The 17458-nt window shown below is 34.8% G+C and overlaps 1 protein-coding gene across 3 annotated transcripts in view; it reads right to left on the minus strand.

Annotated features, from left to right (window-relative positions):
- The window catches only part of STAM (signal transducing adaptor molecule), a 39424-nt gene that overhangs the window by 6130 nt on the left and 15836 nt on the right, over window positions 1-17458 (minus strand). For all 3 annotated transcript variants that reach the window (XM_075492697.1, XM_075492698.1, XM_075492699.1), the window contains exons 3-13: window positions 13025-13100; window positions 12842-12937; window positions 12146-12292; window positions 11750-11840; window positions 9689-9881; window positions 9265-9359; window positions 7919-8007; window positions 6138-6225; window positions 3450-3504; window positions 2958-3111; window positions 440-615 (exon numbers count right to left, since the gene is read on the minus strand). In XM_075492697.1, coding sequence (XP_075348812.1) covers window positions 440-615; window positions 2958-3111; window positions 3450-3504; window positions 6138-6225; window positions 7919-8007; window positions 9265-9359; window positions 9689-9881; window positions 11750-11840; window positions 12146-12292; window positions 12842-12937; window positions 13025-13100 — 1260 coding nt within the window. The remainder of the gene's footprint in view (window positions 1-439; window positions 616-2957; window positions 3112-3449; window positions 3505-6137; window positions 6226-7918; window positions 8008-9264; window positions 9360-9688; window positions 9882-11749; window positions 11841-12145; window positions 12293-12841; window positions 12938-13024; window positions 13101-17458) is intronic.

Consider the following 17458-nt stretch of genomic DNA (forward strand, 5'->3'; position numbering starts at 1 on the left):
AAGATATTTGAAAAAAAAGAACAATACAATATACCCTATCTCAGAAATTATGCAGAGCCAGCCAGAGCAACAGATAATCTTCATCGTTAAATATATATAAAAAGTTAACTTAAAAAAAAAAAAAAATCAGTCATATCTATATAATTTTCTCTATTTTTTCTTTTATCTAAAAGAAAAATATATAAATTATATATTTCTTATATATAAAATTAAAAAATAGAGAAAATTAATAAACCAGAGGAAAGTTTGAAGTTTGTCAGGAATTTTTACCAAATACATGACACCAATGAAAAGCACACTGGAAATAACTGCACTGAAGTATTTTTCAGTTGTGTTTAAAATTATACTTCTGTAAGAAAAAAAATCTCCTTTGAATATTATCTGTAGTCCTTTATGTTTAAATGGATTTAAACTTGAATAGGAAAATATTTAAAATTACTTTGTGTAAGACGTCTGTGTAGGCTGACCAGGCAGTACTGAGCTGGCAGATGGAGTAACTGTGCCTTGGCTGAGAGAAGAGAGTTGTTCAGGAGGAAGATTATAGCCTTGAATATGGCCCATCTGTGCACTCCCTGCCACCAAATATGCATTACTTTGAGGTTGCCCCGGATAAACCTAGGAAGTTAAATAAAGGAATATTAAAAATAAAATACAAGAAAATTTGGTATTTAATATCTTTAGAACTAGAATAGACTTTAGAACTTAAAAGACAGCCTCTCAAACCTTTTATTACAGATGTTTTAATAGAAAGCAACTGATTGTCTTCTATTACGTGCTGCAGTACGAAAAAATTATCAGATTTTCAAAGGAAACTGTTTACATTTCTAACCTCAGGCTCCACTAAAAAGGTCAAATAGTTTACTGTAAAACTTGTATTCCAAATTTTATTTTAGTGACTATCATTCATGCTAATTAAGAGCTTCTATTTTTTAATGAAAATACCTGTGCTGGTTTTGGCTGGGATAGAGTTAATTTTCTTTATAGTAGCTGGTATAGTGCTGTGTTTTGGATTTTAGTATGAGAATAATGTTGATAACACACTGATGTTTTGGTTGTTGCTAAGTGGTGTTTACACTGGTCAAGGACTTTTCAGCTTCCCATGCTCTGCCAGGTGCACGGGAAGTTGGGAGGAGGCACATCCAGGACAGTTGATCCAAACTGGCCAAATCTCTTCCCCATCCCACTGGGGGGGAGTGAGCGAGTGGCTGTGTGGTACTTAGTTGCTGGCTGGGGTTAAATCACAACAATACCAAAGGATTTAAATCATGTAACAAATAGCAGTCCCAAGCAGAATACTTTTTGATGCTCAGATAACTTTCACTAAGAAGAATTGTTAAAATGGAAAGCCAATAACGTATTATTTGTGTGTCGTTAGTTGACCTATAATTTCATGTAACTGTTGAGACTGCCATTGTAAAATTGTTAGAGCGGGGCGGAAGGGAAAAATTTCAATTGAAAATAAGGCAATGTTTTAAAACTAACTAGAGGAAAAGCTTGTTAGTAGATGTTTCAACTGTATTCTAAATCAAGATGAAATTTCTAAACCCTATGCTTTTGTTCAATCATGAATTATTTGGCTTAACACAAATTACTAGAAGAAATTATCAGGTCTCATGCTGAGTTCATGTAAGTTTATGATCTTCTATCTTAAGATCCATGAATCTCAGATGACATATTCATAGAAAGCATATCAATACTGCAAAAGAATTTTAGAAGGCAGCAAAGGCACAAGACCTCCTAACTTTTCAGAACTTTATACTGGCTCATCTTCACCCCAAAATCCAGTTTTTCCCTTTAAGAATCCCCAGAAACATGCCCATTTATAAAACATTAAAATTATTTGATAGGGTCATGACACGATTGCTTATCACGTATAAACAGAAGACAATGTTCCTCTTAATGACGCTGCAAAAACATACATCCTCTTCTTTAAAAGACGCTGAAAGAAAGTACATATTGTAGGAAGTGAAAAGACCTAAATCTGCTTCAATATTTATATAATACTGTGTAGGTATTAATAAGTTGGCTTGAATTTTTTTTTACTCGCTCAAAAAGAAAGTAAACTATTGAAAAAACAGTTTGAAGTGTTACATATTCCTATAAACAGGAAAAGAATACAGCAAGTGTGCCTTAGACTACGGAATTAAAAATTTAAATGTTTAAAAGACCTTTTAAAAATACCATAGTATATGAAAAAGCCAAAAGACCTGCTCGGAGATAAGTCAATTACATGGAAACGCTGCCATGAAAGAATTATAATTTTTAACTTCAGTAATTTAAATGCTAAATGCTCTCTACTGATATTTCAAAAAAGGAAACTAAAGGAACAGACTGATTTTAGGGTGGGGAGGGCATAATCTTAAACAGGAATTGTACTCCTTTGGTTCTTTCCTTTCTTTGACCCACTATGCAAAGCCCTGGCAGCTTTGATTTTTAATTTTATGTGCAACTCAAAGCACAGGATGGGCTTTTTTCTTGATCAAAAAGAACTGAACAGAAAACAACTAAAAGTGTTAGAACCTGCAAAAGGAGAATATCCCAAGCTTGCAGCTGAAAACAAACTTTTTTTTTTTTTTTTACATACTGTGTTGAGAAAAAACACTGATCTTTCATTTGAGATTGTCTCTGAGGCAGCACGATGATTTTAACCTAGCTTTAAGGTAACAAAGATCATAAAAAGAGGTTTCCAACTCAGGGTGTGAGGGGGGGTGGGAACAGAAGGGCAGAAATAGGAAATAAAATTATTACTTGCAATCAACATGCTCCACCACACTTCATTTATCAGTATATATTTATTTTAGTAATGTAGAGAAGTACACTGTATAAAAATATTTGAGCAAATTTTGTAAAAAAGTTAGCTCGTGAAAAACTGCTTATCACTAATAATTTATAAGAAATCAACCATAGCTCTGTATGTACTTGATAACGTCAATGGCTATTAAAGGTTACATACATACCTGAGAGCCAGAAACACCAGATGACTGCATATAATACTGTTGGTTTTGTAGTTTTGCATACATGGAATACATTGGGTCTTCATTCATCAATTTGTTATACAAAGAAAGAGCCTCCATTGCTTTAACATTGAGCTCTGAAAGTTCCGAATGTTTCCTAGAAAATGTATTTCACAGCTTATTTTACAATTTATATAACTTCAGTACAGAACAGACAATACAGGGAAACTTTCATGAGGTGTGATAAGAAACATATTCTTACTGCCTGTGAAGTAATACCTGACAAGTGCCAGAATGTCAAATGGTACACTACTATAAAATACTACGTGACTAGGGAAAAAAAACCTTCACACCTCCTCCCAGATGAGAAGCTACTAATAAATACACCTATTTTCTTTGCCAGTATTCACAGAAATGATTAAGATATCATTAAGTAACAACACTGGTATTTCTAAGAATTAATCTTAACTTGAGTCAAAATGTGTACTTTTTTACCTGTCTATATCTTCCAACTTTTCGTCTATGAGAGGTCCCATCTGGTGGCACATTGCTAGAATAGAAGGGCATTAAAATATATCAGAGTAATAAAGATTTCCATATTGCAAGTCAGAAAGTAGTTTTTAAAAAAAATATCAGATAGAAATGCATAGATGCTAGTCCAAATTTTTTTTTAAATCATTACTACAATCTGTATGTCAAAAAAGTTATAGTAACAGAGGCAGTGTCATGAACAATTTAAGAATGAGATCCAGCAGAATTTTTCAGTAGTGGTACAGTTTTAAAAGCACATTTTAAAAAGAAAATAAAAATACAGCGAAACAAGACACATTTAACATCCAGGGAGTGTAAAACTGCAACTATTTTGCATAAAAAAGTTCAGGTAAATCTGAAAGGTGATCTCTCCTTCAAGGAAGAAAATTTGCCACTGCAACCAAGATCATGTGCTCAACATCAGTGCAAAACAATGAAGGGGAAAAGAGGTTGCAATGATTCAAATCATCTGCCCATCAAAGACACTAATAGCACATTGCTACCTCACTGGAATCCTAATTGGGGGAAAGGGGCTTTTTCAAACCACTAACACATGCAAAAACCAACACAAAAACTTACCAGAAAGAGAATGGAAAAGCATTAAAATAAACAAAAATGCACCCTCCCACCAGCTTTCAGCACAAGGACATGGAGTTCATGTAACTGCCAAGCAAACCACAGATAACTAACAGAAAGACTGAGTTTGTCAAATGTAAAATAAACAGACAAGGAAGCTGAAAGGGGATACTACAGTCTAATCCTACTCCAGAATACAAAATGTGCCCACTTATCCAAGCAATGAACTATTCATTAATCAAGAGATGTGTTTAATCCCAAGAGCCACTCAACATTCAAACTGAGAGATGAGAAAATAAGATTCAGCCATCAAAGATGACCTAAATGCATTATATGCAGCTCAAACACTGTCTTGACTCTCAGTTTTCCCAAATTAGAGATGCAGAAGGTCCTGAAAGCCTCTGGGCCATGACAGGTGAAAGGCCATCACTGATGTGTTCCTTGAAGGCAACTGCAGGTGAAAGAGGAGTTGTATGAAAGGCACCCATCTGCTTCTTTGAACCTGGGATCAGTAACACATTGGCAGAAATGCTGGGAAAATATGTAAAACCTGGTGTAAGTTCTGCCTATTTTTATATATAACACAAAGTGTGGTAAAAGGCATGACAAGGATTGTTTAGATGTCTGTATGCTAACATGATGACTGCACTGCTGCCAACCACAAACCCTAGGCTCCTGAAAGTGTTGGGTTGACCTCTCCCATTTGAAGACATTTGTGAGTGGACATCTAGATGGCAGAAGAAAATGAAGTGGTTTTTTGTCAAATGTTGATCAGCACCTGCCACCACTGGTAGGAACACAAAATCCAACACACATCTATAACAAAATTCCCAGAAACCGTGCCAAAAATAATAGCTACCCAAGGCCTACCTGAGTGTAGAGCAAGTACAGTCTTGCATATGGCATTGTAGAACTATACACAGCCATATGTTTGGCAAGCGCTCTTGTAGGTAGCTGGGGAGCGATCATCTGACTACAATACAGCTTTCAGATTCTAGTAGTCCCACAGTTTAATATAAAATTCAGCATTGTTCTAATGATCTCACAATGCATTTTGAAAGAAGATCCCAATATTAGCCATATTTGGAGGCTGTTTGACAAGCATACCTGTAATTTCTTTGCCTCTGTCCTGGACCAGATATAGGCAATCTGCTTCTTAGAAACAGCCTCTATAACTATATTTGGTAATTGAAAGAATAAAAACATTCACGTTTCTTTTTACCCCCCTTTAGCTTTAGTGGAACTAGAATAGGTGCAGACATGTCACTGATGTGCAGTTTCTAAAACAGGATTCATTTACAGGTATGATGAAGCAGACGGGTGTGGAAAGATGGGAGATATCCAAAAGCTTACAAGCTTATGCACATTTTCCTGATTAACTTCTAGAGAGATCTGGAATCTGTCATTTTCTTGACAAAGTCTGGTCCTATTTGAATCGTCAATTTAAGCCAATGTTCTGCCTTGTAATGGGTAAGTTTCTTTACTTCCTTCTCCAAAGTCCCCTTCCAAAATTTTTGCTGCATCTTTCAACCCAGGTAGAATGGTCTATAATTCCTCTTTGAAGAGGTAGTCTGAATAATTTGAGTCTAAAGAACTAGTCTAATTTGTAGCACTCTAAGGTATTTGCTAATATTAAAGTCCTATAGAAATACGCATGCAAGTGAAAAGCATGTGGGACATCCATAGGTCTATTCTAAGCCTCAGTAGTATTTCTGCTTCCTCTCATGGAATCTTCCTGACACTTCTTTTGCAACTCATGCTGTGCTACTCTATGGAGGAAAAAAAATAGATGAATAACATTGATTTAAGTATTCCTGGGTCTTGAAAAGGTAAAGAATATGGAATATAGTTTCCTTGAGAGATGAGTGGGCTTGTTTTAAGTTAAAATTTTGCACTTTGGTCTCTTAGATGTGGGAAAGAGGAAATGAGAAGATAATTAGGCTCAGGCACTTTTCTCAGGCATGTTCATGGTGTGCCCATGAAGCTGAAGTAGTTTCAGCTTAGTTTCAATTTGTTTTGAGATAGGTAATTACTAGAGAGGAAAACAACAACAAAAAACCCATGAGATTTTCTTACCCTCAAGATGAAGCAATTCTGGGAGGTCTGGCTGGTCATCAGATGGATCGGCACTTTGTAACATCTGCAAGAGTTGATCCATTTTATCCTAGAACACAAATTGTGTAATTAGGGCATATGTGGGGGGGAGAATTAACACTTTCAGGATAGCAAATTAAAGCAGCTATTTACAACAGCCATTTGGATCTCTTGGGACTTGAAATCATCTAGACTAACCTTAAGAAAATACAAATCATACATGCTACTTTGCAGGAATGAAGATGCTTGAACAAGGAAAAGCCAAATGATAAAAATTATTAGTAGTGACAAGTGGAATGTGCAAAATACCCCTTTATTCCTAAAAGTCCTTCTAAACAGTATGTTCTGAGCAGTTTCTATTTTTCCATTCTAGTGATTATATATGCAATACTACCACCTAGTGGGATTAGTGCAAATGTTTTGACAGAATACATTGAGAGAGTACTTTAAAAATAAATGGGTACTTAAAACCAAATTCACTGAAAAACTATCCTGCATTTTTTAAGTGTATGAGGCCTATCAGCACACGAGCAATGTCATTACTAATATATATGAAAGGGTTTTTATTAAGACACGTTTGGAGGGGTTACAGAGTTGACTTCAGAATAAGTCATCCTTGATTAATCAGTTCAAGTACAACCCATTTATAAAAATACAAAAGAGTGGAAAAGTAACAGGCATAAACTCTTTGAAAAGTATGCCTTGGAGTGAGCTATATTGCTTAACCAAAATTATATGTAAATGATTAAAAATCACTTTTTAGGTGAGTGCTATCAAATAAATAGCCTTTAATAGGCCAGAGTTACCTAGGTTGTATCAAAGTGGAAACTAAAACCATGTTTTTTCCTCCTTAACCCCAGGAAAGGCAGGAAAAAGCCAAATGACTACTTCCTTAAAAATTATACTATGATAATTTTTTTTAAAAAAACAAGACACTAAAACATAAACCAATGTGGAATAATAGAAGACAAAAGCTAGAAGGCACCTCAAGGCAGGCCTGAGATAAGCTATTTCAGCAGATTACAAACTAATATCTCTTGGGAGGAAGAGTATTTGATGCAGGAGTTAAATAGGACTTTAGGAAGGCAGTAACCGATTTTTTATTTCAAAAAACAATGACAGAACCCTAGTTGAGAAAGAAATGGAAGGTCATGAGAGAGAAAGGGAAAATTTCTAAAGAGAACAATTCTAAGCCCCGGGGCGGGGGGAATGGGCAAGGGAAAAACATCCTGGGCTGAAAGTTCCTGGGAACCTTGCAGAATCGCTACAGTGAGATTGTGCGAATCTTACTAAATATTACTTACAGAGCAACAAAAAGCTCACAGTTTTCAGAGAAGGAAAGAGATCTTTCAGACTGGGGGAAGACAGTGGTGTTTATACTGGAAATCATTCTAAGACAGCATTCAAGATGGGTATCTCTGAGGTTTCCTGAGGTACTTAAAGCAAAATTTGAAAGCAACTGCATCACTCCACACCAAACTTCTAGTTTGGAGGTGAACAGCTGTACAATCCTGGAGTAGGGCCCTAAATGGAATGCAGTTTCCAAATTCAGTTTCAGAAATTCCTAAGAACTTCAAGAAACATGAACAAATTAGAATACTGAAGATTTTTTTTTTTAATGAAATCAACTTTCCTTTCCCATTCTCTTGATTATGTCTCCTGATATTTCAAATTGTTTTTGAAGTAGTACAGGATGAAAGGGTTAAACATCACATATTGAAATATACCACCAGTTGAAAAATCAGTACTTTTATCATGCTTACTTCATCAATATAAACTGGTTCAGGCTCAGGTTCTATTGTCTCTACTTGAACTTCATCACTGAACTGCACTGTTTTCTTCTCAGCTTTCACTGTAAAATAAACAGGTAAATTTTATTTTGTAAAATAAAAATAAACAAAACAATGACATAAATGTTATACAGCTAGCATGTTGCCTAAGTTCTCTGCATTTGAAACACCTACTGTGAAAATTTAAAAAAAAAAAAAAAAAAAATCAATATTTTGTTGACATTTGAAGGCCAAAAACATCTCCATAGGCTTAAACAATTTTCTTAAATCTGTGAATTGCATAAAAAGACACATCAGTTCACACAAGGTCAATAGAAACATGTTTTAGCAAGTAAATGTCTTTATCATAGTCTCCCTGCACATAACATACTTATTAAGAAGTCATCAGGAAAACAGACTAAGAGAGAGTGTTCAGAAGAAATAGGGTTAATGAGTAAGGTTTAAGAGAAAACTGGTAAAATCATCTACAACAAACTGGAGCCTTCTTTTCTCCAGAGCAAAGTATAGAATTGAAAGTTCTCAAGTTTTGCTATTCCTTCTCCATCAAATAGTACCTGCAAAAGCATCTCACTCCTCTGCAGTGGAGGCCACAACAAAAAAAGCTGCCAAATACTACTCTTATCATACTCATCAGTTAGTCTTAACATAGAACAGATGACTTATAGCACATAATTCTGCCGACCTGCTCACGCCTTTGGCACACGCATATTGAGATCACAGGAATCAGTTCTAGAATTTTAAAACCTTGTCTAATGTTTAATATTTTTATTAACTATTTAGAGTAGGTTAGAATGATATAAATAGATACAAGAAGATAACCTGTATGCAGAAAAAAACCTCCTTCCGTTATGCACACATACATACCTACAGTATGTAGGTTTCTTGAATTGTTTGAACAGTGGTAATCTGTCTCCAACTCCTATCTGCCCAGGGGCCTTCAGTTTATCCTTGATTAGGTATGTACCATTGCAACCAGGCAAAAAGGCAGTTTGGAAAAAAAACTGCTGTTGCCTAACATTTATCTAGGTGTCAATGGAGTTGTTAAATGAGTCTCAAGGAAGCTACTGACAAAGCCAGCAGTAGACAGCATCATACTTTGCATCAGATGCCAGTTTGGGCCACCTTGGTCTGACACATAAAGATATGACTGTTGTTTGTGAGAGCACAGCAAGGCTCCTCAGTTTTACTTCGAATATCACATTAACTTCCAACTGAACTCTATCATAAGGGAAAGGAAATAGGGAAAGTAAATCACTACAAAAATATCCCTTGGGCCATGGCAAGGCTTAACATATATACATAAATGTAATGTTACTTACTCATTTCTGGCTCAGCAGAAAGATCAGCTGTTACAAAATTAGATGGAAACAATCCTATACCCTGATGAGTTTCACCTTTCCACCAATTTGGATCACTAAAGATAAAAAAATAATTAAAAACCTCATACATTAAAAAAACCCCCCATACTCACACACAATTTTCCTAAGAATTGCACTGTACAAGGCATTTATATTACTTGTACATAAATACAATTTGTATATATGCAGAAATCTTTATACATGAATCTATGCAATTACATCTGTATGTAAAAAATCTAGGTGATAACTAAATACAGTATTTAATACGTAAATATATTTTATTGCAATTGTATTCCTATGTAATGCTTCTACATTTAAGACGTGATTGTTCCCAACTGATTTTTACAGTCTAATATACTTCTAGTAGGCATTCTATATAAATTACCTGTCATCAAGGATAGTTATAAGTTCTCCAGCTTTAAAAGTTAATTCGTTGTCTTCAGCAGCCTCAAAATCATAGATTGCACGAACCTTTCGGCCCTCATGTTTGTGATTTGTTAAAAGGCTTGAGGTGCTCGGATACAAACTGGAAAGTGTTGTTTGCTGTTGCCTTTGTTCTTTCAGTGACAGTTCAATAGCTACAAAAGAAGAGTTATTCACATGAAAATTCCCTATAAAAATGGGTTGAATTAGATGAAAATTTAACTCTGTGAAAACTTTTAGTATAATTCTATTTCTGTTGCATCATAATCAACTTCTGCTTTTCACTTAGAAATAATGGTAAAAACCAAAAAGATGTTTTACAACTAGAAAGCACAATTCTGCCCATAGATTTACTTTCAACATGGACAGGATGAATAGATAGCACTTCAGCACAAACGAGATAACTCAGTGAAGTCACCCATTTTTTATTATTATATTATTATTATTACCTTGAACTGATGTAAAGTATTTACATTCTTACTAGCATATACATGATGTTGACCTTTTCCAGATCGCTTGAAACATTAAAAAGATACAGCTGTTCAGGTACACATTGTTTCTCTGTTAGATCAGGAGTCTTTAGCCCAAATTCACAGAATCACAGAATAGCACAGAATGGCTGAGGTTGGAAGGGACCTCTGGAGGCCATCTTGTCCCATCCCCTGCTCAAGCAGGGTCACACAGAGCTGGCTGCCCAGGACTATGTCCAGATGGCTTTTGAATATCTCCAAGGATGGAGACTCCACAACCTCCCTGGGCAACCTGTCCAGTGCTCAGTCACTCTCACAGTAAAAAAAAAATGCCTCCTCAATTCATAGTTAAGAAAAAGATTTTTGCTTAGATAAGCAAAATTTTGTCCATTCCTTTTCTCTCACTATCATTCCTTGAATAATTTTACATTTCTTGGTCATTTTCAATTAAATTTGACTGAGCAGAAAGGTTTCACTCATATTAAATGCCTCCAAGTTTGTGAAAAAAAATCATCATGTTTAAGAAGGGACAGAGCGGGACACAAAAAAACAAGAGAACAAACATTGGGGAACCCATGCAGAATATGAACCTTTGAGACACAGATCCCTTTAAAAGTAGACTTTCGGTGGGTCAACTGTTGAAGAAACCATTAGTAACATCTACAGATGGGCTAATGGTGATTTAAATAAATCAATGTTATATTAGATAATAGCTAAACAAAAAAAATTCTATCAAAGATGAGAAACCGCAAACATCCACCAACTGCTAGCGCAAGAACTTCACTCATATAGTGAGCAGCCATTGTTACAACCTTAAGCCCAAAGCCATGCTACATACAAGGGTTAACATCTGATGCCTTTACATTGCTGAAGTTTGACCTCAAAAAACAGTAACTAGACCATAAAGATCAAACCACTCTAAGAATAACTCTTCACACGTCTGGTATAGGATCATTAAATGACCTTTAAGTATGTCCGAGTACAACAGTAAATCAAAAGAAACCGTTCTAGTTTTATTTACTGGGACTGCAGCGAGACATTTAACAGCCACTTATGCTTACAGCAATCAAAGCCTTAAAGTATACTACAGCAGCAGGATTCAAAGGAATAAAAGTTTAAAGTAGTATACTAAAAATACTTTGCATACAACTTATACTTTAATCCTTATTTTCTCCTTCCATCAAACGTTTAAATTGCAAATGAATGTGCTTCACTTGCCCCAGGAAGAGGGAAAATCCAAGTGCAGAACTTGTATCAAGCATTTCCATAGTGGAGCATGTCCTTAACATGATATTTTGCAGATTTTTTACTGTGTTGTTTCAGTTTGGCAAGGAAAAAAAAAAAAGTAAAAATCAGGAATTTTTCATACTTTTTACCCATATAATAGTTTTACTCTCTAACTCTCCAGGAAAGGTACAAAAAGAAAGGAAGAGAAGCCATAACCACAATCCATAAATATACTGTTCACATAGAGAAAAGAAGCAAAACATTTGTTCTTGCTTTATTTGATATTTACGAATATATTCATCAGATCAGCAAGCAAATGCACTCACCTTTAGCTAAATCCTCCTCTTCCTTTTTGTTGGCTACTGTACCAGGATCTTTGGCAACTAGAGCTGGACTTGCTTTTGCCTGTTCAGCAGCCTAGCCAAAAGTGAAAGATATAAAAATAAATTCAATAAAAAACTGATGATGCATTAAGTTCAGCATTTTGATTTGTATTCATCTGCTATATTAAAATCTAAAGTAAATCAGAGCATTTCACCGCTCAAAGGAATGTTTTATTAAGACAAGAGATTTCATTTTGTTTGCCAAACACATCACAGAATTCAAGACTACAAACTGTAAAATACAGAACTGAGGATAAAAAGAATTCGTTATACCCTTTAAGAACCGAGGATAAAATGATTTGTTATACCCTTTAAGAACAACCTCAAAATTTAATGTACCTGTGAACCAATAGCTGGGAAGGTAACTCCTTGCTCCTTAAGATTTTTTATCATAGCAGATATTAAACTAAGCTGTGGATCATTCTTGAATTCATCAGTCCATTCCACCATAAGGGCTTTCAGTTTTTCACAAACTTTTGGATGACCCTGCAAGAACAGTAGAAATTAGTTAAATAATGTAGGAATCTGTTCTTAATTCCTTCATTTCAAATAATTTCATGTTACTGTCAATATAAACTATATAGAGACTTGATTTTGAAGTCAAGTGTATCACTAAGGGATATCTTTATTAGAAAGGGAGAATAGTACACCACCGTTGTGTTTGTACTAGTACAATACGTACTAGGCCCAAAATAAGGTAAAACGAGGTTATATAAAAGCCCTGTATTATCTTCATTTCACCACATCTGTATTTAGTGTTTCTAAATCTGTTATTTAACATGAAAATGAATTTGTATACTTATAAATTAACATACCACACCCCACCTCCCCCAAACAGAATACATAAGTAACTGTAGTGTGAAGCAGCATTCAGGAAGTTCTTTCTCACAGACACAGTCTTCCCAGTAATCTTGTATCCTTCCCCCCCCACCAAATTTCCAGTTTTCCAAAAGTAGATTCCATTCCACTTTCAGGTAACCCCAATTCTCTGATTTCGCTTTTCTATTAATTGTATAAATCAATGCAATACATTACCTTATTCAACACATTGCTTACTTCACTGGCAAAATCTCTTGAACAGACTTCTAAATGAAAGATTTTACCACAGTTTGATACACACGCTCCTAGAAGCTAAACAAAGAAAGAGTAAAACTCAGAGAAGATTTTTTGCAATATAACTTTTCAGGAAGGAAAAGCACTACATTAAAAAGAACCTACTGTTAACGCTTGCATAGCAACATGGGGATCTTTATGGTTCACTCTCTTCATAATAGAACGGAGACAGTCCTTAGGCCTAAAAAATACAAGACATTTAAAAAAATGTAATGGAATGAACATTTCCTATTGCACACATGACAATGCATGACAACGTTAACAGACAGCAAGCTCTCTCAAACATTGTCAGTAAATTATTTAGTAGCTTATAAGTGCAAGATTAAAAAAAATAAGCTAACACCATTAACAGTTGTAGCCATTTCTGTCTGTAGGATTGCTAGCTTTATTAGTTATCAAAACCTCTCAGTAAGTTACATTACCTTTTGCATTAGGGAGAATTACTGTAAATACTCCAGAAATGCATAAAATCCCTTACAACTACAGAACTGCAATTCTCTGTAGTCCCTGCACCTACTCCTCCGTATTTCACATACGTATGTAAGAACATTTGCTTGCACACTGATTACCAACACCCTTTTGCTACTTTTTTTTAAATTACCACCACTACGTTCCTCAGAGTCTCTTTTAATCTACAGAATAGCATTTATAAAGAAGATATGCAATGAACCAACAAGTGCTAAAAAAATTGTTAGACATTCTACATCAAAGTTTCAAAACAATTAAATACAGAATTCAAGTCTTACCTACGTTGTGGTAGATAGAAATAATGTGAAAAGGAAATTTAAGAAAGAATTTGAATGGGAGTTTCAGACACAGTTTAGCATATTAAAATCTGTGTGACTTTCTGTTATTTTGTTCTGTCTTTAAAGGTGGTAGAAGGTTGAGTGAGGCTGGGGTAGGAATTATCATGGGCGTACAAGCATTACCTGTTGAATAGCCCTGAAAAGATAACCCTGAAAAAGGGTAAGTAGGGAAAGAGGAAAAGAGAAGGTAAATTTAAACTAAGAATTTATGCATTTCTGGAGTATTTATAGTAACTTTTTTTTTTTTTTTTTAAGCAAAATTACTTTTCTATTGAACTGATACCCAAGAACTAACATGAAACTTAGGTGTAAGTTACACCACTGCTTGGCTATATTATATTTGGCAGTGTCTACATTTTATAGAAATGTCCACCTCATATTTAGTAGTACTAATTATAGAAAATGCTGTCACACAGCAAGACTACATATCACTCGGTGTATACCTTCATATAACCAATTATTACAAATGAAGGCTATAAGGCAAGCACTGCCTTTTACCTATTAATTATCCAAGACTTCTCATATGTTCACTTTAATTGAGAAAGAATACATACTAAAATTTTCAGAAATAACTGGGGTTTTTAACCATTAATTTATGAGTAGGACTACCAACGTGATATGAACGCAAGCACAAAAATGTGTATGTCCATTAATTGTTAAGCCAGTATTTATAAAGTTAGGGTGCAGGTTCAAGAGCTTAGCAGTTCAGGAACAGGACCATTAGCCTAAGATTTTTTTATTAAGGAATTCAAAGTCTTACTAAAAAGTAATAAAGTAACAAGAAAGTCTCAAAGCCAAATGATCTTCCACATGTGTCAAGTACAATTTTGAAAAGGTAAAAAAACAAGAAACCCCTCAGTAATTCATAAGAATGCCTTAAAAAAATAATTTAATAAAAAGATCTATTTGCTCAGTTAACAGAAATGATCAATACGTGAGTGTTAATGTTTTAACATGCTGAAACGTTTAAAAAAAACCCTTTTGATTACATCTACACAAAAAAAAAAAATATCCAGGCTTACCAATGTTTAGTCACACAGACTAAGAATCCCTATTCTAGACAGAACTATAATCCTTATTTTTACTTCGTATTAATTCATCATACAACTTTGTTTGTAAATTATGAGAAGCACTATGCAGAAATCAGAGGGAAGGCATGCACCCCGCAAGAACAGAATTCTATCTATTTATTAGGCATCTCTCCAGACGGTGCTATACAAATATTGGGCTGTAGTTCTGCTCCAATGATTCTACAATCAAAATTTCAGAGGCAGCAAACTGAGTGGGAATAACAAATCAGTAGGGGGAAAATAGGGCAAGATAAAATAGAAGCTATGGTATTATATACTAATATAGCCAGAAAACATTCACAATAAATTTCAGTTTTAGTTTTAGAGAGTAAAAAAATTATATATTTGATTATATTTTATTTAACAAAGGCAAAATTAACAGCAATTTGAATCTAAAATACTACTCTGCACAAAACATTTCATTTATTTTCAGGAATTTATTGCCCATTTACAGTCTAAGGTAACTGACTGTGGGGCTCAAGACTACACAGATGACTCAATTTTCCTCCTTGCTCCTTTAGAAACAAGCTAGTCAAAGAACTTCTTGGTCAGCCTGTTAGACATACACTGCAATGACTATGTAAAATGCTACTGAGATTGGGTAACTTGAGGGTGGAAAAAAAATAAAAATAGAAGTTAGTTTGGAAGACTATCAAGTAAGCAATTTTACTGTTCTCTCTTGTATGAGCAGGCACAAAAACAACCAAAGAAGAATCAGCTAACCAGAATACTGACTCACTGGGACAGTGATTAATCCATAAGGAATCAGGACAAAGTTTGGCAAGCAGCAATATAGACAAACCGTTTCTCTATGACAATTTTTCAATACCCACCCCCAGCCCCAACAGAGAATGCTGCAATGAACATTTCTATTTTCTCAGCCATTGGTGTCTTCTCCCAGTCGCTGACTTCATTTTTTTTCAGCCATCATTTTTATTAGGTAACTTTTCTGGAGAAAAACTGAGGTTGTGATAGTTTCAACCATAAAGACTGATATGTCTCATTAAGTTAATACAAAAGGTACAACCATCTCAAAGCCAAATGCAAACAGAATTAGACTCAGGAACTGGCTAGCACTGAACTGACTGAGGAAGGGGGAGCGCTTCATGCTAAAATATACTATATGTGGTCTTTAATTTTCCCTTTTATTCTGCTTAATGAATCATTCAAATTTTATAACTTATTTTACTCAGAGCTGATAAACTATAGATTCAGTACGTAAGCATTCTCATTGCAGAAAACCAACACTATGCAAAAATCTATACCTTTCCTGTAGTCAGATGATTTAAAAATGCCAGTTGAATATGATAAAAGTTTTTAAAATAAACAAGTTCTCAATAATGCTGTATAAAAACAGAACAAAAGATTGCCTCTAATGGTAAAACCTTTGTTTTAATCATGTTTCCATGTTGAAAAGGCAACTTGCTCACTGAATGACCAATATTCCGAAAGAATGGGATGCAAACAACACAATATGCAACTGCTGAGCTCTACGAGTTCCTAAAACAAATTCAGAGATTAAAAAAATGTGTTATTTGTCTCAGTTAAACAAATTTTAGATCATCTTAAGAACCTGATATGTGAAACACACAGAAATTATCAAGTTAATTCCATACTACATATGGCAAAACTTTATATATGCTACTGTAAAAAAGGCATATTATTAAAAATTTTACTGAATTTATTGTCTTGCCAGTGTTTTCTATGGAAATTCTGTCATCAACTAATCAATCAGATTTTGAAATTCACAAAAAATAGATAAAATAGTCAAAGAGAGAGATTCAGTGGAATTCTAACTTGCTAAAACCTGTTTTAGTTGGTTGGATTAAGGGGAGAAAGATAAAATTTTTAGCAACTGGTGATTCTCTGCAAGGAAGGTCTTGCAATGTAAAAATTAACAGTAGCAATTCTGTTACTGAACTGTAACTAATTTATCTTAAGAGAAAATGTAGCGCCTTTGTAACATAACAGGTTTCCAACAATTACTCTGGATTCAAACAAGCTGTTGGCAGACCTAAATGAGCCAATGTGCCATGTAACACTGTGGGACAGAAAGTGCCACTTAATGAAGAATAGTCCTTCTAGTCTACTGTGGCTTCCGGTGTAAGATGATATACGTCTAAAATGCTGCAGGCATGCAATGGCACTTACAGACCGGTACAAAGAAAACCCATAAAACAGAGATTTTATAATCTAAACTTCTGCCAAGAACAGTAACAGACAGCTTGTATTGGACCAGAATTAGTTAAGAGATTAAAGCAGATCCCAGTTAAGACAACTAGCATCCTTGCCACAGGAACTTAAACTGCAGGAGAATTTCAAACATCGTAGCATACCTGATTTAAACTTCTTAATGGGGAACTGTCTTGCTTTACCTTCCTATGGCATGACATAATCCATCAAAACAAAGAAAACCCACTATCAGCAAGTTTTAACAAAACCTGAATTTAAGCAACAGGTCAGCTAGCAGCCTATTACAAGCAGGGTAAGTATTACAAAGGTTAAAGTCACAGCCAGGATAAAACCACTCTTTTATTAAAAACAAACAAACAAACAAAACACACACACAAAAAACCCCAAAGACACACAAACAAAAACCACAGATCATAACAGAAATTGCAGCTGTCCCAGAGAAATTCAGCTGCACATTACCAGAAGACCTC

This window comes from Mycteria americana, chromosome 2 (genome assembly GCF_035582795.1).
Source record: "Mycteria americana isolate JAX WOST 10 ecotype Jacksonville Zoo and Gardens chromosome 2, USCA_MyAme_1.0, whole genome shotgun sequence".
Taxonomy (NCBI): domain Eukaryota; kingdom Metazoa; phylum Chordata; class Aves; order Ciconiiformes; family Ciconiidae; genus Mycteria; species Mycteria americana.